We start from the raw sequence: 26037 nt of genomic DNA, 5'->3' as shown, positions 1-26037 counted from the left end.
CCAAATCTTTACTGACGGTCTGTGACAGGCAGTCACTGTGCCAGTCACTTTCCAAGTACAGAAAAATCTAATCCTCAATCCCCATCCAAATGGGGACACTGACACAGAGAAGTTGAGCGATTCACCGAGGGGCAGAGCTGGACTGGCCAAGTGGGCTCCAAAGCCTGACCTGGGAGGCCTCTCGGACTGCTACCATTTCACGGTTTGGGAAATGAGGCCCACTGAGGACTCCGTGGTCTCCAAATGCAGGCCCTTGGGCCATATACGTTCTGCATTCAAAACTTGCTGGAGGTTTTTTAGAAGAGGAATAGGACAGCTCTATTATGCTAAGACCCCAGCAGGGTCTGGGACAGCTTTTAAAACTTCCTGGATCTGGGAAATATGGGGTCTGAAGGGACTGCGCAGGTGAAGCCACTTGCTGAGGCCACACAGGGGAGGTGGCACAGGCGTCTGAATGCGCAGCCCAGAAGCTGCCTGCCACCCCACCCAAGGGCAGGATGAACTGACCGGAAGGGGGGTGGTACTCGGAGATCCAGGAAGAGAATGGAAATGGGGGAAAACTGTCACAGAAACACCAGTAATGGCAAAACCTTTGGGGGGCAGGGGAAGTTCAGATAAAGCCGACAAGTGTATCAATGAAGTACAGTGTTAGCTATCAGCCCGCGCAGGGCCGCCTCCCCGGTCTCTAAGCCTCCGCCTCACCCCCTTCATACGACCCAGAAAGTTCTGCTAAAAATACCAGGCATGCCCATTCTTAAAACCCTCCGAGGGCTCCCCACAGCCCTGAGGCTAACACCGCCCATGAGGCCCCAGCTGGGTGGTCTCTCTCCTGCCTCGTCCTCCTCACCTCCGACCCTCCTGCCTCCACCTCCAGGAGACTGGCTGCTCCGGTGTGCCTGGCTCACTGCCCTTGGTGCCTACTTCCAGCCCCCGCTCACCTGGCCGACTCCTGGGATTTCACGCCCTCAGACAGCCTTTACTCCAGGAAGCTCCCTTTGCCCGCCTGCCTGCCCAAGGACACCTGTGAGCTCTTCCTGGTCAGAGTCCTGGGCACCCTGGTTTGATTGGAATTGTTCACCGTGGGTCTCCCTTACTCGTCTGTGACCTCCAGGGAGGCAAGGAGTGGGCCTGCCCCCTGCCCCCCCTACCACCTGGCATGGCCATGCCGTGCTAAATGAACGGACGGCCATGGGGTAACCGAGTCACACACTCAGCCAGGAGGTACCGAGTACCTACCAAGGACCAGACACCGTGCGGCACAGGGAGAACTCAGGCCGAGGGTCAGAACAAGGACCTGATGCTGAGGACAGGGGAGCCGCATGGACCTCCCAGGACTCTGGAGCCGCCAAGTGCCACAGCGAACCCCCATCCTGAGTTGTCACCTGGGCTGGGCCCTTCACTCGGACGGTTTCTCATCCCAGCACCACCGCTAGAACCGCCATCCCCACTTCATCAAGGGTTCTGGGTTTCAAACAAAGAACCTGTACGGCCACAGAACTGAACGCAGCAGCACGCCAGAGCTCATGTGGCCAGTACACGGGGGTTAGGGTACAGGACTGCCTGCCCTGAAGCCCCATTCCGCCGCCTATGGGCTCTGTGACCTCAGGTTAGTCACATCACTTCTCTGTGCCTCAACTTCCTCATCTGCAAATTGGAAGGACAGCCCCTACCTCCCAGGGTGGTGGTAAGAGGTAACTGAGACAAGACACTTAGCCGCATGGGAGCATGTGTGGGGGGTGACCAGTAACGTCATCCAGAGAGCAGGGATTTCCACCCGGGGCCCTCTACGCGCTACCACAGCAGGCTGCCTCCCCAGCTCAAATTTCTGCAGTTACTTCAAGTCAGACAAGTCAGTCTGTCCCAGACCAGTTTGGGAGGACAACCTCAGCCACCCCGAACCCAGGGCTGAAAGGCAGTGTCGGGATTGAGTACTGAATGGACTGAGCCCTGTCTACGGCCATACCACCCTGAACGCGCCCGATCTCGTCTGAATGGACTGAGCCCTGACCAGAAGGACAGCCAAACCTAGCCGTTGGAACCATCTGGGGAGCTTTCTAGAAACACAGATTCCCGGCCCCCATTTCCAGAGGGCTGCCTCAGTCATAGCTAGTCCAGCCCAGGGCATCTGGCTCCACGGTTCTTAACTTTCGGAGCATGAGACGAAGGAGAGCCACGCACGGGTGCCTTGCTCCCAGACACACGCCCACGTGCACTTCCCCTGACTCACTCACTCAAGGCCTTGCTACTGCCTCCTGGCCGCTAAGTCTGCGTGCTCTTTCTGGGAGCTCATGGTGGACGCCAAAGCCAGCTTGCAGACCTCTGAGGAAGAGCCCCTGGCACAGACTGGATTAACCACTCCGAGAGCTTTCTCCCAAATACCACCACCACCGGTTATTAGATGTGAAGACAGCCTCACTCCTCTGACATTGATCCAGTGCCCGGGCCCTCCCGTGTGCCAGACCGAGATCACAGAGGTGACTCGCACACAGTCTTTGCCCTTGAAGAGGGAAATACGACACGAACACAAATAAAGAGCTGGAGGTGGAAAGAAGGAGGGCAGTTCGCCTGAGTTTTGGGTGTGTAAAGGGCTGGCCTGGCACAGCGGCACTCGCAGCTCAGCACCCAGGAGCGCAGAGGGCTGGGTGGTGGGGTCCACGTTCCAGACGGGACTAAGGCTCAGGAGGAGGTGTAACTTGTCCAAGGTCATCGGCCGGCGTCTGGAGAGGCTGCCGCTTCAAAGTCTAGAATCTGGGTGCCCTTGCGGCCTCTCAGGCTAGTGGGCCAAGACAGGCTGACTTAGTTTCAGCTCAGAGAGGTTGGGCAACTCGCCCAGGGTCACCCAGCTTGTAACAGACGGGATAAGGCCTGGAGCCTGAGGTCCTTCCCAGGCCTGGTCAGGGTCAAGACAGCAGGGTTCTGACGGGGGAGAGGCTGGGGAGAAAGAGGAGTGCAAACACACAACAGAGACAGGAAGCTGGTGGGGCCTGGCGATGGCAGGAAAAACGAGGGAGACATCCGATGAGCATGCACTATGGACTCTGTGATCTCACTTAATCCGCCTGGTCACCCTATGCGGAGGTACCATTGTCAGCCGCGTTCCAGAGACAGAAAAATCTCGGACAGGGAGAACAATCACCCAAAGTCACACGGCAGGTTATATGCCAACGCCGGCAGTAGGGTGTGAAGTTGGGCCCAGAGGGAAATCTGGGCAAAAGCATCAAAAGCTGCCCCCTCCCGACCCCACCACCGGCTCTCCAGCAACACCACCACTCAGGTTAAACTGAGCTGAGTCCCCCCCGCCCCGCCCTTTTCTTATTTTATTTATTTATTTTAATCTCTACGTCCAACATGGGGCTCGAACTCATGACTCCAAAATTAGGAATCACACTCTCCACCAACAGAACCAGCCAAGAACCCCTTGAGCTGAGTCTTTTAACGCAGGGCCTTTTTCTACCACCGACAGGTGCATTCCTACCTGTCAAACCAGTTTCAACGACTGAATCTACAACACAGATTTCCATGAGAACCAACAGTAAAGCGTGTCCCTCCTCTTTGATCCCCATTTGAGAACACCACGGCCAGTGTCCCCACCAATCCTTCCAACCCCCAAACTCGGGTGGCCAGAGGTGGCCTCATCTTTGGAGGACGCTCACCCTGCGGACATGTCACAGGAGGAGTTTCCTGGTGGGCACAACTTCCCCCCCCGCCCCCGACACGACTGCAGGACTGACTCTCCTGAGCCAGAGGTCCAGGAGTGGGGAATGAGTCATAGTCAGGACTGGAGGGAGGGCAGACGAGCCTCCCACAGCGCGGCCAGTGTCACGTGTGGGAGTGTCAGTGACAGGTGGCTCTCTGCCACCTGTCTTGCAGAGCCCACATCTCCTCCCCACACGGCGTTCGTGGGACTGGGAAGATGAGCTGAGCCTTGGGTCACTCCTGCAATTTGGTCTGGAAGGGTCTCTGACACAAGTCCCCCAGGAGAGCTGGACCGCAGGGCCTGCCACCAGGGGCTGCGGTGCAGCCAGCCAGCCCCTCCTCCCCAGTGCCCACTTCTACCCCAGGGGACAGTGGAGCCCACAGGTGGCCAGGCCAGCAGCTCTGAGGCAGCGTCTCCCGCTCCCAGTTTCCACCCACCCCCCCAAGCTCCACTTCCCATCCCTGCACAACTGGCTTGTGGAGGAGGCCCTGCCCCGCCGGGTTCATCCCATCTGCTCAGACGGCCTGGGTGGTCAGCAGGGCAGGGATCAGGACTTCACAGATGAGGAAACAAACAAGCTCAGCAAGAATAAGGGCCTTGCTGGAGGCCCCGGCACACGGCCGCTGGGGCTGGCCGGAAGCACGCTCTGGCTGCACAGGTCCCACAAGCGGCCTGCTGTTGTCCCTTCCAGAATAGCTGCACACAGGCCCCCCGGCGCTCATTCCACCATGATCACCTTGTGCCCTCTGAGAGGCTGAGGAAGTGGAAATGAGGACAGACAGCGTCTGCTCTCCTGTTTCAGTGGGGGAGAGACCCCAAGCATGAAAACGAGCATGAGAGGTAACAGCATATAGCCACTAGTGCCCCAAGGAAAATAACGGTTGGGGGTGGGCGGGCAGGTACACTATGTGAGATGGGAGCCAGGCAAGGCCCCTCTGAGCACTAGGTTGGGTTGTGCCTCCAGAGGCCTGGGATCCCCCCATGCCAAATCGTCTCACCTGCAGGGATCCCCAACATGTGACCTCTGGTGGAGGCTGATGGGGCTCTCGCCATCAGGCAGACACCCCCAGAGGCTCCTCCCCAGCTGGGCCACCACTCTAGTCTGGGCCTGGCCCAGCTCTCCTCCCTGAATGCTCACCTGTGCTGGGGTCCCCGATTCCTCTAGTTCAGGGGCGCTCCTGCACCTCCTGGCTCGGGCAACTTCCCCATCTCTATGATGGAAGAGCAGCTTCCGAGTGACCTCTCTCCCATGAGACCGGCCAACTCTCCCCGCACCCTCGACCTCGGGGTCACATCCCCACAGCAGGCCCCACAGTGACTCCTCCACCACCCTTCCCACCAGGTCCATAGGTCGAATGACACCCCCTGTGCTTTCCCACAGCTTGAAGACCAAGTCCAACATATCTCCCACCCCTCCTCTAAGCCTAGCTGAGTCCTCCCTGCAGGCCCCAGAGAAGACCCTTTGGCCTCCCAACCAGGTAACCCCCTTGGCCCAACTTTCTGTCCCTGGCAGGACTCTACCTTCCCTGGTCCCAACCCAGGCAGAAACCCACTGTCCTCAGAGGCTAGCCACCTGCCCCCTTGGCATTGACGAGCCTTCCACTGCCCTGTCCTGCAAATCCCCCTGTCTAAATTCACCAACGTCACCCATGATCCCTCCCCTGCTTGGGGACCAAGATCCCCCAACTCCTTCACTGCCAGGCCAAGCCCTCAGCCCCTCTCCAGAGCCAAGAGAGACCCACTCTGCCAGCCCGGAAACTGATTTCTCAACTTCTCCGTGTGATCACCGCTCTAACTCAGACCCACGGACTCCTCCGGACCAGTCCCTGCTGTCCCTCTTTAAATTTCCAGAAAGGCGAGACTCCCCCAGCTTGTTAGCTGTTACCACCTCTCCCTACCCGGGAAGACCAATCAGCAACCGTCCCCTCAGCTCCTCCCAGCCAGACTCCAAGGGACCCCTCTTTCTTGACATTCTTCCCCCCCCCCCCCCCCCCCGGCTCAAACTCCTTCACCGCCTGGGTAACAGCAGCTGCTATTTCTGTGGCAAGAATTTACAAGGACTATTTTATTTAATCCTCACAACTACCCGGCGGTAGAAATTAGCACCTCCATTTGCAGAGAAAGAAACAGGAGGCGCAGGGAGGAAAAACAGCTTACTCAAAAATCCAACAGCTGGTTACACACAGCTGTTCCTCTTCTGGGAACCTGCACACCAGAAATCTGCCCCCAGCCCTGCCCCCGACCCTGTGCAACTCTGTCCCTGCCCCCACCATGGCCCTCCAGCCCACAAACTGCTCTTCTTCCCTTCTGCTTGCCCCAGGCACACAAACTGACCACCACCTCTGTCCCTCTCCTGAAGGCTTGGGAAGCAGAAACATCCAGGTCCCAAGCATATGAGCGGACCCCCCCAGGCCCCTAAAATGACTAATATCACCAACATCACCCTGAAAATGACCAACAATAACTGCAACTTCATGAAAGCTCATCCTGGCCAATTACTTTTCATACACACCCATATTCAGCCCTCCCTTAAAGCCTTCGGAGGAGTATTACCACCCACTTCACAGTCAGGAAAATCTGAGATTCCGAGGAGTTAAGACAAGCAGCCTGAGGTCACGAAGTGGGTAAAGGGGAGTCAGGATCTAACCTGGAACGTCTACTCTCCACCATCCTACTCGGCTCAGCCAGGTCTTTCTCTCCTTCCGCTCTCAACTCCCTGAATTGGGTACCATGTATGGCCAGGACCTTGTATGACTCTTCCCCTCCCCAGCCCAAGTCCTCCAACCCAAAAGTGACACCCATCCAGAGCCCAGGGCCCAAGATGTGGCTAGCTCTCGACGCCAACAATCATAAATTGCCTCTTTAATGAGAACTCGCCAAACTGGCACTTATGGCAGACTACCTATGTGCTCAGCTTCCAGTTACCATGTTCCCCACTCTCACAAAAAAGCCACAATTTCTCCACTGCATAAACTAGCAATAGTGCCGCCTCTTTCCTGGGGCCAAGTCACTTTCCAAGTGACCAACTTCTACTGAGCCAGGACCAATCTGTGACCCTTCTCTTCGTGGGCTCCACCCTGGCAAGACAGATCTCTCAGCACAGAAAGACTCAACGGGGGCACCCATCTACTGAGTGACTCTCCAACTTTGGCCCTATAGGTAACACACACACACTTCTCGACTTGCCCTTTCAGCTCCAACACGAATCTGACCTTCAGGGGACCCAGATCTACCGACCTGCTCCCTCTCCCAACACCTCAGGCCAGCAAACTTCTTCAGGCACTCACCTTCTGGCGACCAATTCCCCAACTCTTTCTCAGGAAAAAAAAAAAATAAAATAAATTTTTTTTTAAAGAGACCCTTCTATACCCAAGCCCCAAAGCTTGTTATTGACTGATACTGTTTTGCTTCCCTTTTGGAGAGAAAAAAAGGAGGCATGCAGTAACTTTTCTTTTTAATGTCAAGATCTAACACCTCCTCTGACTATCTCACCCACCTCCAACGTGACCATCCCCTCTGCTCCTTTCCTAGGAGTTTGTTTACCCTGACTCCCTTTTCCCAACCCCAGGATTTACCAACTCCTCTGCAGCCACAGGCCAGGCTGGTTTATTCCTCTTCCTCCTTCCAGCCAAAAAAGTGAGCAACAGGACTACCTCTTGTCCCAAGGTTTGCACACCAGCAGCTTAACCTCTTTCCATCCCCATGAGCCCATCAAACTCCACCTGGCCTTTGAACGCCAATGCTGACCCACTCTTCCCTCCCTGGCTGCTCTCTCTATCCTTGTTTGGCGGGGGTGGGGGTGGGGTTAGGAACTTAAACACTACTACCCTACCAATCTCCCATGCCTCCAAACTTTAATTGCGTATCGTCTTCATTCCTAAAACGACCATCTTCGGCGTTGGAGAAGGGGGGACGCGGGGAGGGGGGCAAAAAACAGCTACTTTTCACCTTCCCAACCCAAAAGGCACCTCGTCTCTAACATCCTGCAGCTCTAAACTGACGACAGTCCCCTTAAATCATCATTAGGTGCAATTTAATGAGCACCACCTCCGTGCCGGGTGCTGCACTGACTCCGGGTCTGCCACGAGCCCGCCCCCGCGCCCCGGCGGTAGCTACCGTGTCTCCAGGGGTCTTTGGGTTCCACCGCTCCGGACACGATATCCTCGTCGGAGGGGAACGTGACGCGCTTGGCCGCAGCCTTGAGGCGCCCGTCGGCGGGGGACGATGCGGGGCTGGGAGATCGGGCCTCGGCGGGGGCCTCCTCGGCGTCGCCGTCCGCGCCCGGCCCGGGCGGCGCCTCCTGCGGCGGGATCTCCATCGCCGCCGCCGCCGCCTCCTCACGGGGGCCCCGGGGACATGTCCCGGGCCCCGGGCTTGTGTCTCCGGGCCCGCCCGCCGTCCCGGGGCATGGGCTCCGCCGCTGCTTCAGGCGCCGCCTCCCACCGCTCTCCTGGTCGTCGTAGTCGTCGCCGCCGGGAGCTCGAACGCGCCTCCCCCGAGCCTCGCGCGCGCCTGCTCGTTCGCGGCCGCACTTTCGTTAAGAGCCGGTGCGCACGTCGCGGACTAAGGAAAGCGGAAAATCAGTTTAAGCTCTCTGCAGGTAGGGTTGTCTCGCGGGTTGTTGAATCGGGTAACAAGAGGCAGAAAGAGCCACGGGAAAAAGAAACGTGAGCAGTGAATCGGCAGAGCCGGAACTGCAGAATACGAGGGGCGGGGCGAGGTGGACGCCGTCTCCCGGAGCAGCGCGCAAGCGCGAACCTGAGCCGCCCCCCCACCCCGCCTCCCCGCCTCAATCTAGATAACTAACGTTCACGCTCGCACACATTCGTCAAGAGCTCGGGCTACGGAGCGGAGAATGGAGTTGATAAAAATAAAAACATCTGCTTGGCGGGGCTAGGCCAGCTGATAGGGAGAGAGGCATGGGGCAGAGAACTTGAAAGGAAAAGTGATATCAGGCATACTGATTAAAAAAAATCATATGAAAAAAAAAAAAATCATATGGATGCTGACAGACGGATCCTCTGCCTGGAGACGAAACCTGTGCCTCTTTGCTACTTATTCTCCAGGGCTCCATTTTCAAACAGCAATTTCATCAATAGTTCTCTGTATTCGTTGCGTGAAATACAGCTTAAATTAAAAGACTAAAATAAATATGAGTCCATGAGGAGTATCACAGTCCTGATTTAAAAAAAAAAAAAATGAAGAGGAAAGAAATTCCAAAACCAAGAGACGAATCTGCCAACGAAAATAATCGGGCTATGGAGGGGGTAGATCACCAAGTACGAAGCGAACGGGCGAGAGCCCAGGCCCACGACCTCCCCTCAATTCAATCACTTAATATTCGCCTCCGCACTTTCGCGAGGTTTTCCTGGCAAGTCCGGCGGTAGGGGGCGGAGCTAGGACTAAAAGGGAGGGGGGATTCGGGGAGGAGCGAGCGACGTCGTTGACAAGGCAACTCAGGAGCTAGTCCCGGGACTCGCTGGAGGCGGCGTCGCGAACGAACCTATGGGAGCTGAGGCTCTCCGCCTGCCCCCTTCAGCATCTTCCGCCGCCGCGCTTTCGAGACTGCAGACGAACAAAGCGAGTATTTATTTAATGGGATCTTCGCTTGCATTCTAAAGTTGATGGGACTACAAAGGGGGCAGCAATTACTTTTTTAAAGCGAATGTGCTGAAAGACGCTAGTGACGGGGATAAGGGCAGCGAATGACCCGGATGGCCACACAGCTGGAGCGACACAGAAAGAGGGTTAAGCTTCACTCCAAGCACTAGTGCTCAGCCTGGCCTCAGTGGCGCCGCCGCACAGGGTCCAACGCCTTCCGGAGAGGATGGGGAAGCCGTCTCTAGAGTGAGGTTCACACTGCTCCAGGGCCAGGAGACCAGGTAACCCGGTGCGAGCCACGCCCCTGCCTGGGAACACTCCCGCCCACCCGCCAAACGTCCCAAACCCGGTTTTCGGGTAGCTCCAGCCATTCCCGGACCAAGCCAGTCTCCGCCTTCATCCGAGTTCCTCTCAGCCCCGAGATGTATCCTTTTCTTGGCCCAGATCCACCAGATTCAGACCTTGGCTAGCCACCCTTCCACTTCCTAAATCTGGCTCCATCCCTGTGTGGTGCACTTTAAACAAACAAACAAAAACCAGGAGGCGAATCTTCCTGGGATAATTGGTTCTTTAGTAGGAGGGGAGTATCTTCAGGGTGGCTGAACTTTGCAGCTTCAAGAAACAATTTCCCACTCTGCCATTTGCCTTCCACCCCCAATCCTCAATCTTCGGGAACTGGCAAGAGGCCCTATTTTAGAGTTTAGAGTTCTTTGAGGTAGAGCATTCAGGTCAATGGGCTCCAGAACTCCTGGGGTTGCAAAATTTTACCGACTACACCCTGGAGGTCCCAAGAAGCCAGAGTTGCTTGGAGGTTGGCTCAAAATTCCAAGGGAGTTCCAAACTCTGTGTGCCCCATGACCAGGGCCGGGGTTGGGGGGCGGTGTTGGGGCCCCGTGGCTAGGCCCAAAGCCAAAAGGTGAAGCCAGTAGCATCTTCATGGCTTGAAGGTGTATGCAATAATGTCACTACACCGCAGCAGGGCCTCAGCCTGCACACCTATGGGCGTCTGCAGCTGTGACACGTAGAAGTTGGCCACGTCCAGGTCGGTGGCTCCAAAGTGGGCAGTCACGTGCACGCCCTCGTGCAGTGTGAAGCTCACCTGGTGACCCACCATGGCCAGCAGGCTGCGGAGGTAGCGTTCCCGGAGCGCCGCTCGCGCCTGCTGTTCCTGGGATTCCTGAGACTCTTGAACTCCTGCAGACCCCGGGGTTTCGGGACCCTCTGGCATCCGGGGGGCCCTGCGTCCATCTGGGGCAAAGCCTCGGCTCAGGCCATCTGGGCCCCGGGGGAGCCGGAGCACAGGCACAGGGATGGTCAGTGGAGTCTGCATTATCCTGGCTGATGGTGAAGAAAGCAAGAAGCCATTACACAAGCGACGGTGACAAGAGGCGTCTGTCTACCCCACCTCGGCTCAACTTATCCAAAACCCAGTTCCGGATTCTCCTCCTCAACGCTGTCCCCTCCCTCCTCCAGTTACCGCCTCCCCAGGAGCTGCTACCACCATTCTCGAGGTTCACGAGAGCAGGAACTTTTGACTGCTTTGATCACTTTTATTCCTACTTCCTGGCAATAAATATTTGTTGAAAGAACCAACTCCAGCCGCCTCTCGTCTCTCACACACAGCTCATCCGATAGGGAAATGCTCTCTTCCACATACATTCCCAATCACACGGGAGCCAGCTTACAATGGCTTCCGGGGGCCAGCTCTGGAATGATATGAACGTTACAATAATGACAGTTACACAGGACACCTGGCTGGCTCAGTCGGCAGAGGCTGGGATTCTTGATCACAGAGTTGTAGGTTCGAGGCCTACATTGGGTGTAGAGATTACTTAAAAATAAAATCTTAGGGGCACCTGGGTGGCTCAGTTGGTTAAGCAACTACCTTCAGCTCAGGTCATGATCCTGAGGTCCTGGGATGGAGTCCCACATTGGGCTCCCTGCTCAGCAGGGAATCTGCTTCTCCTGCTGACCTCTCTCATGCTCGCTCTCTCTCATTCTCTCTCAAATAAATAAAATCTTTTTTAAAAATTTCTCTTAAAGAAAAATCTTAGAAAAAATAAAATAGACAAAAAATGATAGTTACCGATTATAACCCACTGAAAAAAACAAATCCATGAGTCCACTGAAGGAGCTAAAATCCAATGAACACTGAAATTTGTGGATGAGTGCTGGGGAGGGCCAGCGTAGCCACAGTCTTAAAGTACTTCCCCAGAAAATATTTATTTGTTGTAAAGAGTAAACAATAAGTTTGTAATGGAGGAAACTGGTGGACACAACCTTAACTTAGACCAAAGCCATCATGTGCCGTAACGGGACAAATGGACCCCCTGGGCCTCCTGACATGGCACCATTTCTGTGCTATTCGAGCCAAAAATGGATTACCTAAGTCTCATCGTGAGGAAACTCAAATTGAGGGACATTCTATAAAAAGGAGCCTGCTGGGCGCCTGGGTGGCTCAGTCATTAAGCATCTGCCTCCGGCTCAGGTCATGATCCTGGCGTTCTGGGATGGAGCCTTGCATCGGGCTCCCTACTCAGCGAGCAGCCTGCTTCTCTCTCTGCCTCTACCCCTGCCTGTGCTCCCTCTCTCTCTCTGTGACAAACAAAATCTTTGAAGTGCATTCTCGTTGCCCTTTAAAAAACAAAAAAAAATCAAGGTCATAAAAGGCAAAGAAAGCCCGAGGAGGAAAAACGTATCTAACTGACCCTTGAACAACTTGGGAGTTAGAGCTTCAGCCCCCCATATGACTGAAAATCCAGGTACAACTCGTAATTCCCCAAGACCTAACTACTGGTAGCCTACCCTTGACTGGAAGCCTTATTGATAACATAAAGAGCTGATTAACACATATTTGGTACGTTGTACGTATCACATGCTGTATTCTTACATTAAGTTAAGCTAGAGAAAAGCAAATTTTATGAAGAAAATCCAAAGGAAGAGAAAATACATTTACAGTATTATACTGTATTTATGGAAAGACATCCGTGTATAAGGGGACCGATGCAGTGTTCAAGGATCAATTGTTTTTGTATTCTGAGCCTAATGCTCATCTCTCCACTGCCCCCATCTTGGTCCAGCCACTGTCGCTTCCTGCTTAGACAAATGAAGTCACCTCCTCCCTGAGCTCCCGGCTTCCACCTTCACTGTCTCCTTACCCCCGAGTCTATCCCCACCCACACAGCCAGAGGGACCTGCTTAATACCTGACACCCACCATCTAACACCGGAGCCCGGTCACGCCCGTCCTCTGCTGAGAGCCTGCCCCTGGCTTCCGCCTGGCAAAGAGTCAAAGCCAAAGTCTTCTCACCACAGCCCTCAGCAGCCCCACGAGCTCCAGACCCTGCCAGCACGCCATGTTCAGGTCCCACCCCACCTCCCTTCCGGCCTGCCTCAGCTTCACTGTCCTCCGTAGCAAATGGTACTCTTCTGACATACGGTGTATTTCTTGTTCTGCTTATGGCCTTTGTTCCCTGCTAGATGCCTGCCTCCCCCATGGACAGCGGCCTTGCTTCTTGCCTTCTGCTGTACCCTCAGCTCCTGAACCCTGTGGGGCAGGGACACAGACACCCGGCCCTTTAAACATCACTCCTGCTTGAACGAATGCAGTGGAGACTGAGCTTCGCTGGGGGACCTCAAGGGAGAAGCAGTTTCCTCTTCCCTTATATGGAGAAACGGCACCTAGAGCCGCTCAGCTCAGTGTGTCATTAGGATGTGACAGGCTCCTGCAGGGCAGGGGGCCTGACTCAAGGTAGCTTCTCTATAAAAGCTGAGTTAAAATTGTTATTATTACTATTGCTGTGTGACTGGGGTAAGTGGCTTAACCAGTCTGAGCCTCGGTTTCCCCATCAGTGAAAAAAGGGTGGTAAGAAGACCAGCCCCACAGGGCTGGCTTGGGGACTAAAGGCACAATCACACAGTGTTTAGCACAGGCTTGGAACACATTGAGCACCACTATGATGGGGGCTGCATACAGGGAGATGCCGGTTCTGTGAGCAAGAGAGACGGGGAGAGAGGGACCCAGGTTTCAGGCAGCTGAAACCGTGGCTCGGTCCTCTCTAAAGTGATGACAGATTTTTGGCACCCGGTGTCCCACCCCGGGCCACTCACGCACGGTCAGAGGGAGACTGAAATGATCCTTTTCCTCGTTAGGCAATTCCTGTCTCTGCAGCTCATCCGTGGGCTTCTAGCAAGAAACGACCCTGCAGAGAAATGGGCCACGGCGGTAGATGAGGGTTTCTCAACCTCAGCATCATTGATATATGCGACAGGGCCCCCTTTGTCCCGCTGTGGGGGGCTGTGAGGTGCAGAAGTGTGAGATTTTAGCAGCAGCCCTGGCCTCTGGCCACAAGACGCCTGGAGCATCCCCCAGCCCAAGCCGTGACTCCCAAAATTGTCTCCCACTGGTGAATGGTACAGTATAAGAATTATATCTCAATAAAGCCTTTTTTTTTTTTTTTTTTAGGATTTTATTTTTGGGGGGACGCCTGAGTGGCTCAGTCGGTTAAGTGTCTGCCTTTGGCTTGGGTCATGATCCCAGAGTCCTGGAATCGAGCCCAGCATCAGGCTCCTTGCTCAGCAGGGAGCCTGCTTCTCCCTTGGCCTGGGCTCCCCCTGCTTATGCACAAGCTCCCTCGCTCTCTGTGTTCTGACAAATAAACAAATAAATAATCTTAAAAAAAATAAAAGATTTTTAAAAAAAATAATCTCTACATCTATTATGCAGCTCAAACTTATAACCCCAAGATCAAGAGTTCCATGCTGTACTGACTAAGCCAGCCAGGCACCCCAAAAAGCCTTTTTTTTTTAAGTTCTCCATATACTGAGGTGTCTGGCTGGCTCGGTCAATAGCAGGAAATTCTTGATCTCAGGGTCATAAATTCCAGCCCCATACTAGGGGTAGAGATTACTAAAATAAAATGAAATAGAATGGAATAATAAAATAAAATAGGAAAAGTGGCTGGATGCCTGGGTAGCTCAGCTGGTTAAGCCTCTGCCTTCAGGGCTGCCTGGGTGGCTCGGTGGGTTGAGGCCTCTACATTGGGCTCAGGTCATGATCTCAGGGTCCTGGGATCGAGCTCCACGTTGGGCTCTCTGCTCAGAGGGGAGCCTGCTTCTCCCTCTCTCTGCCTGCCTCTCTGACTACTTGTGATCTCTATCCATCACATAAATAAATAAAAATCTTAAAAAAAAAAATAGGTAAGGGGGCCTGGGTGGCTCAGTTGGTTAAGTATCTGCTTTCGGCTCGGGTCAGGATCCCACAGTCCTGGAATCAAGTCCCAGATTGGGCTCCCTGCTCTGCGGGGAGCCTGCTTCTACCTCTGCCTCTCTCCCTCTCTGTCTCTCATGAATAAAATCTTTAAAAAAACAGGTAAAGTGACAAAGGTTATGTATGCTTTACCCCAATAAAATTAAAAAAAAAAAACTCAGTGTATATATTCAAAAAAATGATTTCTACAAAAAAAAAGGCGGTGGGGCGGGGCACCAGTGTGGCTCAGTCGGTTAAGTGATTGCCTTCAGCTCAGGGCATGATCCTGGAGTCCCAGGATCCAGTCTGCTTGGCCTGGGGTGGGGGTGGGGGGGGGGGTCCCTGCTCAGCAGGGAGTCTGCTTCTCCCTTAATTAAAAACAAAAAACAAAAAACAAAAAAACTCTCCATACATGGCCCAATGTCTCTGGGAGGAACAAAATAAAAAACGTATCTAGTTGAGAACCACTGGTGTAGACAAACAGGTGTGGGGGGGTGGGGCGGATAAAGATGGCTATTCAACTCCTGAACACATTCACAATCCCACAACCAGGGAAACGCAAATTAAAGCTCCAATGCTAGAAGACCCTTCATTTCCCAGGCGGGGGAAGACGCAAGGCTGATGAGGCATGGCGTCTGTGCAGCTGTGGAGAAGCACCTTCCGTCCCTTGGGACCAAGGGCATAAATCAGTGTCACAGAGGGCCAGTGACGGTTTCTGTGAACACTGCAAAGGCTGCTGGTCCTTCAGCCCCTGGAAGGGCCCAGGGGAGGGGCCTTTGAACTGTCGACCTCTTTATGACTTTCACAGTCCTTTCACAAAATATTACTAGTCAAAGTAATATTTTTTTTCTAAGATTTTATTAATTCTGGTCATCTTTAGACCCAACGTGAGGTTGGAACTCACAACCCCGAGATCAAGAATCCCAATGCTCTACCGACTGAGCCAGCCAGGGGCGTCATCAAAGTAATTTTTAGATTCTAATTTCGAAAAGGAAGGGGCATATTGTAAAGCTCCCGCATCTCTTGAAAAATGTTAGATTCTGGGGTGCCTGGGTGGCTCAGTTGTCGGTTAAGTGTCTGCCTTTGGCTCGGGTCATAATTCCTAGGGTCCTGGGTCCTGGGATGGAGCCCCCACTCAGTGGGGAGCCTGCTTCTCCCTCTCCCCTGCCACCCTCCCCAACCCCGCTTGTGCTCCCTCTCACTCTCGCTCTCTCAAATAAATAAATAAATTCTTTAAAAAAAAAAAAAAATATTAGATTCCCGGGGCATCTGGCTGGGTCATTTGGTAGAGTGTGCACAGCTCTTGATCTCAGGGTGGTGGGTAGAGACTACTTAAAATAAAATTTAAAGAAATAGAAATAAGAATGTCAGATTCCCCCTCGGGAATGTGAATTTCCCCTCCCATCCTTACCCACTCCCCAAACTTTCCATGCCAGCCCAGACCTTTCCTAGGGAGGAGCTGCCAAGCCCTACTGATCACAGTGGTGGTCAGATGGGATCCTTACTAGAAGTTAGCAAATTTCCTCTGTAAAGGGCCCAACAGTAAATACTTCAGGTTTTGTGGCCCATGGGGTCTGTCACAACTACTCAACGCTGCCACAGTGGCAAGAAAGCAGCCATGGCCAGATACGCAAATACTGAACGTGGCCCTTCTTAAAACCTTACTTACGAGCAGGGACACTGCAATTTGAATTCCAAACAAATTCACGCACCCACACAGATTTCTTAAAATTTTCCAAGCACTTAGAAGTGTAAGAACCGCTCTTAGCTGGTGGGCCAGACCAAACCAGGAGGCAGGCCACAGCTTACCCCGCCTGCAGCAGAGAGGATGAAGCTGTGGATTCAGGGAGCTTGGTGGTTCTTAGCCCTCCCAGGTTCACTACGAAGGATCTGGGCAGGTCACTGCAACTCTATAGGCAGCCTTCCCGCTCCGGTTCCTCATCTGTGAAATGAAGGAGGAAAGAAAAGAAAAAACTGACCTCCTAAGGTTCCCAGGAGAGGGGAGCATCTTTCAGGGTGATCAGGCAAAGGACATCCCACGGTGTCCTGGACCCTTCCTCGCTTTCTCGTCCATCCATCAGTAGAGCCCCTCGGCTCCACCTTCAAAGTCGTACCCAGAACCCAGCAACTTTTCACCCCCTGCCCCACTCTGCTTCCTCTCCAGTCTGGTCCCACCACCGTCCCTAGTCACCTGGACTCTACCTGGTAGCGTCCTCCCCATCGGGCCCCCAGCTTCTACCTTCACCCTTCCCTGCGCAGACACAGCTATCAGAGAGATCCTGTTAGAACTAAGTCCCTACACACCCCTCCTTGGCTCAGAGCCCCCCTCCCCCCAGGGCTCCTACCTCCCCCAAGAGCAAAAAGCCCAAGTCCTCCCAGTGGCTACAAGACCCCTCTGACCTCGTATCCTGCCCCTTCACTCTTGCCTCAGTCCTCCAGTCCTTGAACATATCAAGAACACTGTTGGGGTGCCTGGATGGCTCAGTGGGTTAAGCCTCTGCCTTTGGCTCAGGTCATGATCTCAGGGTCCTGGGATCAAGCCCCGAGTCAGGCTCTCTGCTCAGTGGGGAGCCTGCTTCCCCCTCTCTCTCTGCCTGCCTCTCTGCGTACTTGTGATCTCTCCCTCTCTGTCAAATAAATAAGTAAAATCTTAAAAAAAAAAAGAACACTCTTGCCTAGAACCCTCTTCCAGATGGGAGAGTTTTATACATTTCCGGATCCAGGACTCACCTTCCCCCCCTCACTGCACTCAGGTCGCTGCTCAAATGTCACCTTTGGGGGGGCGGGAACAGTAGCCCCTTCACCCCGCATTCTCCTGTCCGCACATTACTATCCCCTCCCGACAATATGCACGCACTTGTTTACCTGCATACTGTCCAGTCTGCCACAGGACATAGGACTTTGAGAAAAAGGTCATGTCCGGTGATTTCACAACCCCATCCCAGCCCCACCCCTGAGCCAGGCAAACAGGGGGAGCTCAGTTAACCTTTGTTGAAGGAATGAAAAGATTCACCTATCCACGTTATCCAAGTGCCTGCTCAGTGCCCAGCCCACCTGACTTGTCTCTAGAGGATGCGGACCGGGAGTGGGCAGGGCTGTAAGGAAGGAGGCTGGGGGGCCTCAGGTGCCCAGAGGGGCCGCCAGCCCAGCCTGGGGGCGGGAGAGCAAGCTGGCCAGGAAGTCTGTTGCATTTGAGCACAGACCCAAATGGAATAAGGGACGGAGTCATGTAGAGATCTGGGGGGAAAGGTGTTCCTGTCAGTGGGAATAGTAAATGCAAAGCCCATGGCAGGGAGGCCAACGTGAAGGCGGCAAGAGGAGGGAGCAGGGGCAGATCATGCAGGGAAGGGCCTTGAAGACGGAGGTGAGGACCTGGCTCTCTACTCTGAGTGAGGAGGGACAGATAGGACAGGACTTGGGATTTTCACATGGTCCCTCTGCCTGCTGCACAGGGACAATGGATTGTAAGGGACACCGAGAGAGAAGCAGGGAGCCCGGTGAGAAAGCCACTGCAGTGGCCCAGGCAGGCAGAGGATGACGGTGTCTGGGACAGGCTGAGGGCCATGCAGGTGGGGAAAACTGGTCAGATAAGGATTTATTTTGAAGGTTGAGAGTCCCTACTATTTCCTGTTGGACTGAGGGGAGGACCAAGACATACTCTCAGCGTTTCCCCTGATGAGAAAGACCACAGTAAATGGGATTTATGGTATATATGTTTTCCTCTTTTTTTTCTTTTGAGTTTTTGTTTTAATCCCAGTTAGTTAATACACACTGTGATATTAGTTTCAGGTGTACAATATACGTCTTCTTTATTTGACTACTACCACTGCGAATGGGACTCAAGGATATACACATTTTTTAACTTATCTGACCACTGCAGTCCAAGCATGGTCAAGAATCATCAGCCCCCAGGGCTCTCCCGCAACCTAGGTTAACACTTGAGTGATTTAAAAGAAACGCCCTACTCTCTAGGGCTGGTACTAAATAAAGGATCGTTAGGAATTAATCAAGTGGCCACAAATGATGTTAAGCCCCTGGATAAAACAAAAAAGCAAGGGTGAACCAGCGTACAGACCTGCTTTCTCCACTAGGGGAGAACAAATGGAGATTTGATTAGACCGTGGGATCCCCATTTTCCAGAGGAGGAAACTGGGACTGGGAAATGACAAATCATTTACTGGGAGTGAGCTGGCTGCGCGGCAAGAAAAAGGGAGCAAAGCCAGGTTGGTCTGACAAGGGATCCGGTCATGTCCTGAGACAGCACTGAAGGGCCATCAGAGGTTTCAGAACCCAGGTGTGATCCGATAAGAAACTGGTTTAGGAAAGGTCTGCAGGGTGTGTTCAAGAAGGCAAAACTAGGCATTATCCGTGCTCCCTGGTGATCAGGCTCCAGAATCCTTAATCTGAATTTTCAGTTTCCAAGCCAAGGATTTCCCCCCAGAAGATTTCAGAAAAATGTCCAAACCCATCCCCCACGACTTGAAAACGATTTGCATAGCTAAAGACTCCAGAGCCCATCACTTGGGTCGTGGGCGAGGGCAGCAGATTCGCAGACCTCCCTTCCAGGGGCCTCGGGACTGACTTCCAAGGAAAAGGCAGTGGATCCGTTCAGTGGACAGACGGTTCACTAACCCTTCCGTTACCAGGGCAGGAAACGAGCTGGGTTAGCAGGTTCAGAGCGAAGACCCCCGACCCCGGCGAATGAACCAAGGGGCTGACGAGTCCACACAGCCAGCCCCCACCCCCAGCTCCCGCACGGAGTCCCTCCCCTCCCCTCTGCCCCCTGCGCCGGTCAGTTCCCTTTCAATTCCGCCCTGGCCACCCGCCGCTAGCCCTTTCTTATACTAAGTAGGTCCTCCCGGCCCCCGGGGCGTCCATTCCCCACTCCGCCCGCACTGGGTGTCTTCCCAGCTCATATCGGACCAGCGATTCCGTCCCACCACGGCGGGGCGTCAGGATTGCAGCCGCGGTCACTGCCCTGACCGTTGTCTCATCCTCTTCCCGGGACAGGCGGGCCGGGGTGGGGGGGGCCACTGCGCGCTGCCCCGGCTCCTCGCCCCGCCGACCCGAGAGCGGCAACGTGCCCCGATCGGGGTACGGGTGCCGGGGCTCCGGGCGGGGTGGAGGGACCGGAAGGTCCTCCACGGCCGGTGTGGCAGGCGCGGACCTACCCTTTTCCCGCCACTCCCGGCTCCGCACGCGGGCGGGAGCTCCCGCCCCGCCACCGACACCCCGCACTCACCCAGGTCCGCGGCGACTGGCGCTCGCACTTCCGCCGGCGCCCGGTCTGCAGAGGCCCGGGCGGGCCGAGAGCCGCCCAGCCTGGGTTCCGCCCGCGCCGCCGCCCCAGGCCCAAGCCCCACGTGGTGGCTGGCGGGCTCTCGCGCTCAAAAGCGGGCGCTGCCCCGCGTCCCACTCCGCCCGCGGCCTGGCCCCGCGCTGCCCTCGGAGCCGCCCGCCGGTGAGGTGGGGCCTGTCCGGGATGCCCGCTTCACGGAAGAAGAAACCGAGGTGCAAAGAGGTGCAGAGAAGACTTCCTCCCGTCTGAGTTAAGCGCGGCGCTTGGTGTTTGCACCCCCACCCCCCTACACGTGCACACTCCTACCCTTCACCTGCCGTCCAGACCCCAGCACCCCCTTTCCTTGAAACCCCGCGCAGCCACACGGCGGGAAAGAGGCTTGGGGAGAGCTGCTGCTGGGATGGACCCAAGGGGTGGTGGTTTTGTCCGGCACACCTCCCTGCAACACCCCCGTTTTACAAAGGAGGAAACAGGCCTTGAAGGATGGAATGCCTGGCCTGAAGGGCTTGGGAGCTCAGATAGAATTCCCTTCTGCCACACTTTTTCAGTAAGGCAGAGGCTTCGTCGACCTCTCCACCCCACCAGACGCCCTGGCACACAGGCCCTCTGCCATATCTATTGGAAGACTGTGCCGGATGCCCGGGTGGCTTAATCCGTTTAAGAGCTGCCTTGGGTTCAGGTCATGATCCCAGAGTCCTGGGATCGAGTCCCATGTGGGGCTTTCTGCTCAGTGGGAGTCAGCTTCTCCCTCTCTTTCTGGCTTTCTTGCTCTCTCTCAAATAAATAAGTCTTTAAAAAAAAAAAAAGAAAAGAAAAGAAAAGAAAAACTGCAGAGCAGGAGCCCAATACAAATTCCAATACAAATTTGTTAACTGAACTATGCAAGAGCAGGGTCCTGTGGACAAGGCTGACTTGGCTCCTGCCCGCTTAGAACCTATATTCTAGAAGGGCCGATAGGGGCAGATACAGGGTCTTCAGGAGTAAATACATCAACAAGATCCTTCAGGGCTTGTGATGAGTGATATAGACGGAATAAAATAAGGGTCATGGTGGCTGTGAAGAAGCACTCTTAGGTATCAGACAGGGAAGCCGAAGGCCAGGGAAGAAGCGAGGACAGATGGAGGTCACGGTCCTAGGCCTCCAGCAGGGTGGGGCTACATTAGATACAGTGGTCAGGGAGGTCCTCTGCTCTCCAGAGGACAATTGAGCTCAGCCCTGAATAACAATATGAGGAACCTTCTGGCCCGGAGCAGTACTCTGGGGAGATTAGCATGTGAAATTCACTCAGAGCTGGGCCAGGGATGCCAGGGAGGACAGACCCTGGCCCTGACCTCAGGGGGCTTGTGTGGGGTGGGGGTGGGGAGGAAGGGAGGACAGTCAACAGATAGGTCTACGTTCTGCTGTGGCCGGTGCCAGGAAGAAGAAGAAACTCATCAGGGTTGGAGGGTGGGGCTGGGTGTCGATGCCACTTCAAACAGTGATCCGAGTGAGCTGCTTTGTGGAGGGAAGTTCAAGGAGGCCTGAGGGGGGCCGCGGAGGTGGGGGGGGGGGGGCAGGGAGACAGTTGCCTGTTTGGTTTGAATGGTGATTCCAGAGCAGAGATCTATAGGGTCACAACCCTCCTCGCTTTAAACCACTCCTCAAGGCTCTGGTCTCAGGAAACCCAAGACCTTAAAGTGATAAGAAGACCCTCTTGGGTCTGACCTCATTTTCTCAGAAAACTCAAATCACCCACGCCTCTCCCCACGCCCCACCCCCTTCCTTGTTATTCTAGAACGCGCAAAGCTGGCTGCCCGCCCCCCCTCAGGTCTCAGTTCCACCAGACTCTGCTCTGGAGAGAACTGACCCTCCCGACCCCACCCCAGCAACCCAGTCCCTTTGCAGCCCCTCCTAGCTTTATTTTGTCCCACTGCACTTGTCATCCTGGGAGGCACTTATGTTTTGCAGTCACCTTGTTGAGAATCTGTCGCCCCGACAAAGAAACTGCCTGAGGCCGGGGATTATTACTTTCTGTCTTGTTCCCTGCGATACCCTCCGTACTTAGAACAGAATCCAATGCGCGGTAAATGCTCAATAAATGTTAGCCCACAGAATTTTTATTGTAATGCATTTAATGAAACCGTCCCGATTACTCATAGGCGCCTAGCGAAAAACGTGGCCCCTACTGTTTTTCTCTCTCGGGGGTGGGTGTGGGCACCCTGTGCCTCAGTTACACCGGCCCTAAGGCCGGATCAGGAATAGCTGTTTGCGCGTGTACTCGCGTGGCCTCGGCGGAATTACGGTTCGGTCCCTAAGAAAATGCAGTGCGCTCGGCTTTGATCGAATTTGGCAGCGGCCCAGGGCCCCTGTGGGGGCCGCCCCGTACTCTCCCGTCAGGCCCCGCCCCGGTGGGCGGAGCCACGGGCCGGGCCAGCACGTGTAAGAGTTCGCGGCCGGTCGCCGCAGTCACTCACCTGAGCGCCTCGGACTGAGCGCGCACGGCCCGCGCGTCCTCCGCCCGCCAGCCCGCCAGCCCGCCAGCCCGCCAGCCCGCCAGCCAGCCCGCCCGGCCCTCGACCCATGTCCCGCCGCAAGGCCGGCTGCACGCCCCGCCGAGTAGACCCCGCGCCCGCCTCCAACACAGACGACGAGATGGAGATGCCGGACCTCGTCATCGAAGTGAAGCCCGAGCCAGACGCGCGGCTCCTACAGGCCGCGGGGCTGGGGCCCTTCTCCCCGAAGGAAGTGCCCGCGTCGGGGCGGTTCGAGGGCGAACCCCGCCACTCCCCCGGCCCCGCGCCCGCCGGGAGCCCTCTCCACTCCCTGGGCGCGCGGAACCAGTGGGCGCTGTGGACGCCACTGAGCCTCAGCCCTCGCGGTGAGCGCCCCCTACCCCTGCCCCGCCTCTCTCCCTCTTCCCTCGGGGGGTGGGGGGAGTTGGGTGGTGGGACGCCCTCCTCCAGGCGCCGACCCCCGACTCCTTGACCCTGCCTCATTTGTGTTGCCTGCTCCCGGCCTCCAACCCCCATTCTGACCTTCGGGTTTTCCCTCGCCCTCGGAACCCCCAGGCCCCATCGTGGCCCCACCCCACGCTTACCACCCGCTTCCTCCCAGCAGACCGCCAGCCCTGGACCGACAAACACCCGGATCTGTTGACCTGCGGCCGTTGCCTGCAGACCTTTCCGTTGGAGGCCATCACTGCTTTCATGGACCACAAGAAGGTGGACTGTCAGCTTTTCAAAGGGCCCAGCCACTGCCAGGGCTCAGGTGAGTCAAGCGGGGATGCAGTCCCCCTCTCAAGTTCAAGGGCCCGGCTTCCTGTGGGAGCAGGGGCTGAGCTGGACAGGCGGGGCAGTGAGCACTACTTCCCCTTTCTCGCTCCCCATCGGGTGTAGCCTAGGCGTGGCCAGGGCCTGCCCTGTCCTAGGGCTGGGACTAGTGGGGGGGGGGGGGCTGGGGCTGGGCCTGTAGGAGGGCCGCCCACAGGGTGTGGCCAGCCCCTGAAGACTGGTCTGGGGATTTGCCACACACACACACACACCCCCCAATCTGGTTTCACTTCTCCTTCCCCTTGGCCAGAAATAACTGGCCAGGTGGCTGGACCCGTGTGGCAGTAGGGGGACCTCTGGGGAGGGCAGTAACCTGGGGGAGGGGAAGCTGAGGCCAGCTGGAAGCATGGCATGGCCACCCCATCCCACCTCTTGATAACTTTGGATTCCAGGCGCTGGTGCGCTTTGCTCAGAGCCAGGGAAGGGGCCTCTGGCTTCCCTCTCCGATGGAATCTCCCAGCCCTGCACGCTGGGAAGCCCCTGGTTTGGGCCAGGTCCTGGGTGTCTGGACACCTGGGTTCCTTCTCTTGGGAGGGAACCAAAGCCCTTGACCTGATACCAGACTCATGGTGAACTTCTGGTCATCAGAGGCTGAGGCGCCTCTGAACCTGCACATTTCCACCCCCTGGCCATGTGGTCTAGGATATTTGATAGATGGAATTATATTCAGGCCCGGGCTGGGGGCTGGAAGGTCCTGTAGTAGGGGAGGGAAAGGAGGGACTGTGAATTAGCTGTAGACTTGAAGCAGCTGGTGGTCTGGTGGCCCGGGGAGGGGCCTTGGTGGAATCACTGAATATCCCAGGTACCTGGACTTGGAGCAGTGTGGGCATACCTCAGCCCCATGGGCTCAGCTCATGTTTACTGAGGGCTGACATGGACTGGAACTCTCAGTTCTTCTCCATTTGAGATCACAACAAACCTAAAAGGGAGAGGATCCCCATATTCTGACAAGTAAGAAAACTGAGGGCCAGAGAGGAGGGTTTCTCACCCAAGGTCACACAGCTAGGGAGCTGGAGAACCAGCTGGAAGTCAGGCCGGGCTGGCACTCTCCAGCTGCCTTCTGAGCTCCTGACCCTGGCTGGTGGTGCTTCAGGAAAGTCGCCCCCACCCCAGATAGTTTAGAATTTGGAAACTCAAGGCAAATACCTTACTGGTAGTACCTGGAGAGTCTAGAGAAAACATCCAATTTGGAGGGTTCTTATTTTCAGGTGCATGAGGAGGGAGGGGGACCTCACTGCCCCACCCTGACCTCTAGGTGGCTGCTTTGCCTTCTTCCCACTTAGGCCTTGGCCCCATCTTCTACATAAGGCAGGGAATAGGAGACCACCCATGGAATCCATGAACTTGGAGCCTGGTGCAAAGCTTGTGACCTTGGAGAAGCGTGTCTGCCTCAGTTCTCCCATCTGGAAGACAGAGGTCTTGTTTTTGTCTAGGTGGGAAGTTGAGTGGGGGTGGGGCATGGCCCGCCCCCAGCACCCAGAATTCCAACAGGTCTCCAGTAAGGCCTTCTGACCCTCTCCCCATAGAAAATAGCACTCCTCCCATCCCTCACTCTGCTTTCCCTTTCCTTCTGGAAGATTCTAAGAGAATCCCCAGGTCGTCGTCATCCACTCCACAAATTTTCCTTGTCTGTCCGCCCCCGTCTGCCCCTTGGCTTCTGAGGATAGGAGTTTCTGTCTTCCTGCTTGCCTGCTCAGCCCCTGCAGAAGGCGACCAATTGGCAGGTGTGAGTTGCACCCCTGGCTTTCCTCCATCTCCCTAACACCAGCCCTTCTCTCTGCAGAGCGCAAGGACCCCAAGGCCTTGAGCTGCTTCCGCTGTGGGAGACAGTTCACAGGGGCCTGGAAGCTGCTGCGCCACGCCCAGTGGGACCACGGACTGTCCATCTACCAGACGGAACCCGAGGCCCCCGAGGCCCCGCTGCTGGGCCTGGCGGAGGTAGCCGCCGCCGTGTCGGCGGTCGTGGGGCCCGAAGTGGAGACCCAGAGCCCGCGGGGGAGCGTCCTCCCCCGGCGGAGCCCCACCTGTCCTGTGTGCGCCAAGACCCTCAGCTCCTTCAGTAACCTCAAGGTGCACATGCGCTCGCATACTGGAGAGCGGCCATATGCCTGCGACCAGTGTCCCTACACCTGCACTCAGAGCAGCAAGCTCAACCGTCACAAGAAGACACACCGGCAGCCGCTGCCCCAGAGCCCCTGCAGGGCTGCTGCCGGCGGGGAGCAGGCCTCCGCCGCAGCCCCTCCAGAGCCAGCTGCTCATGCCGCAGCCCCGGCCAGCACCCTCCCGTGCAGCAGTGGGGAAGGCGCCGGGGCTGCGGCCACTGCAGGCGTCCAGGAGCCCGGGGCCCCCGGCGGCGGGGCCAGCTGGGGGCCTGCCCCCAAGGAACAGAGAACCGAGCCTGCCAAGAGCCAGCCGTCTCCCAAGAAGATGCCCAAGCCACTGGGCAAGAGCCGCGGGCCCGGGGGCAGCTGCGAGTTCTGCGGGAAGCACTTCAGCAACAGCAGCAACCTGACGGTGCACAGGCGCTCACACACGGGCGAGCGGCCCTACGCCTGTGAGCTCTGCTCCTACGCCTGTGCACAGAGCAGCAAGCTGAACCGCCACCGCCGCATGCACGGCCCTGGGCCCGGCAGCACGCGCTTCGAGTGTCCCCACTGCTGCGTGCCCTTCGGCCTGCGCGCCACCCTGGACAAACACCTGCGCCAGAAGCACCCCGGGGCGGGCGGAGAAGCCTGAGCTGTCAGAGTGCTCTCCGTGCTGCTCCCGGGACCACGGGGACTGCCACTGGGTGCCCTCCCTGGCCTTCCTCTGCTGCAAGTAAATTCTCCTGCCTGGTTACACGTTTGGACTCTGGCTTTCTTGGGGTGTCTGAGGTGGGGCGGGTG

The 26037-nt window shown here is 56.0% G+C and overlaps 3 protein-coding genes across 11 annotated transcripts in view; 1 reads left to right on the top strand and 2 right to left on the bottom strand.

The window, feature by feature from the left end:
• Positions 1-8409, bottom strand: part of PPP1R37 (protein phosphatase 1 regulatory subunit 37) — a 39406-nt gene extending 30997 nt beyond the window's left edge. Inside the window, exon 1 of one of the 2 annotated variants that reach the window (XM_045987635.1) lies at positions 7814-8409. In XM_045987635.1, coding sequence (XP_045843591.1) covers positions 7814-8015 — 202 coding nt within the window. In that variant the 5' untranslated portion in view covers positions 8016-8409. The remainder of the gene's footprint in view (positions 1-7813) is intronic. The other variant, XM_045987636.1, reaches the window with a different exon arrangement.
• Positions 8410-8717: 308 nt separating this feature from the next.
• On the bottom strand, positions 8718-23029 carry GEMIN7 (gem nuclear organelle associated protein 7). 8 transcript variants are annotated; one of them, XM_045987668.1, is made up of 4 exons: positions 19788-20081; positions 16355-16487; positions 13408-13499; positions 8718-10636 (listed from the first exon to the last, which is right to left on the bottom strand). In XM_045987668.1, exon 4 carries the CDS (start codon positions 10626-10628, stop codon positions 10233-10235), a length of 396 nt encoding a protein of 131 aa, XP_045843624.1. In that variant the 5' UTR covers positions 10629-10636; positions 13408-13499; positions 16355-16487; positions 19788-20081; the 3' UTR covers positions 8718-10232. The 8 variants fall into 8 exon arrangements, with proteins under 8 accessions (XP_045843624.1, XP_045843625.1, XP_045843630.1 ...); XM_045987669.1 differs by having other exon boundaries at positions 13412-13499; XM_045987667.1 differs by lacking the exon at positions 13408-13499 and having other exon boundaries at positions 8719-10636; positions 19788-20078.
• ZNF296 (zinc finger protein 296) lies at positions 21964-25970 on the top strand. The gene is made up of 3 exons (XM_045987643.1): positions 21964-22701; positions 22941-23090; positions 24936-25970. The coding sequence occupies exons 1-3, from the start codon at positions 22404-22406 to the stop codon at positions 25886-25888; spliced, it is 1401 nt and encodes a 466-aa protein (XP_045843599.1). The 5' UTR covers positions 21964-22403; the 3' UTR covers positions 25889-25970.
• The last annotated feature ends 67 nt before the right edge of the window (positions 25971-26037 follow it).

Source organism: Meles meles, chromosome 19 (assembly GCF_922984935.1).
Source record: "Meles meles chromosome 19, mMelMel3.1 paternal haplotype, whole genome shotgun sequence".
In the NCBI taxonomy this organism is placed as follows: domain Eukaryota; kingdom Metazoa; phylum Chordata; class Mammalia; order Carnivora; family Mustelidae; genus Meles; species Meles meles.
This window is presented reverse-complemented; position numbering and strand designations above follow the sequence as displayed.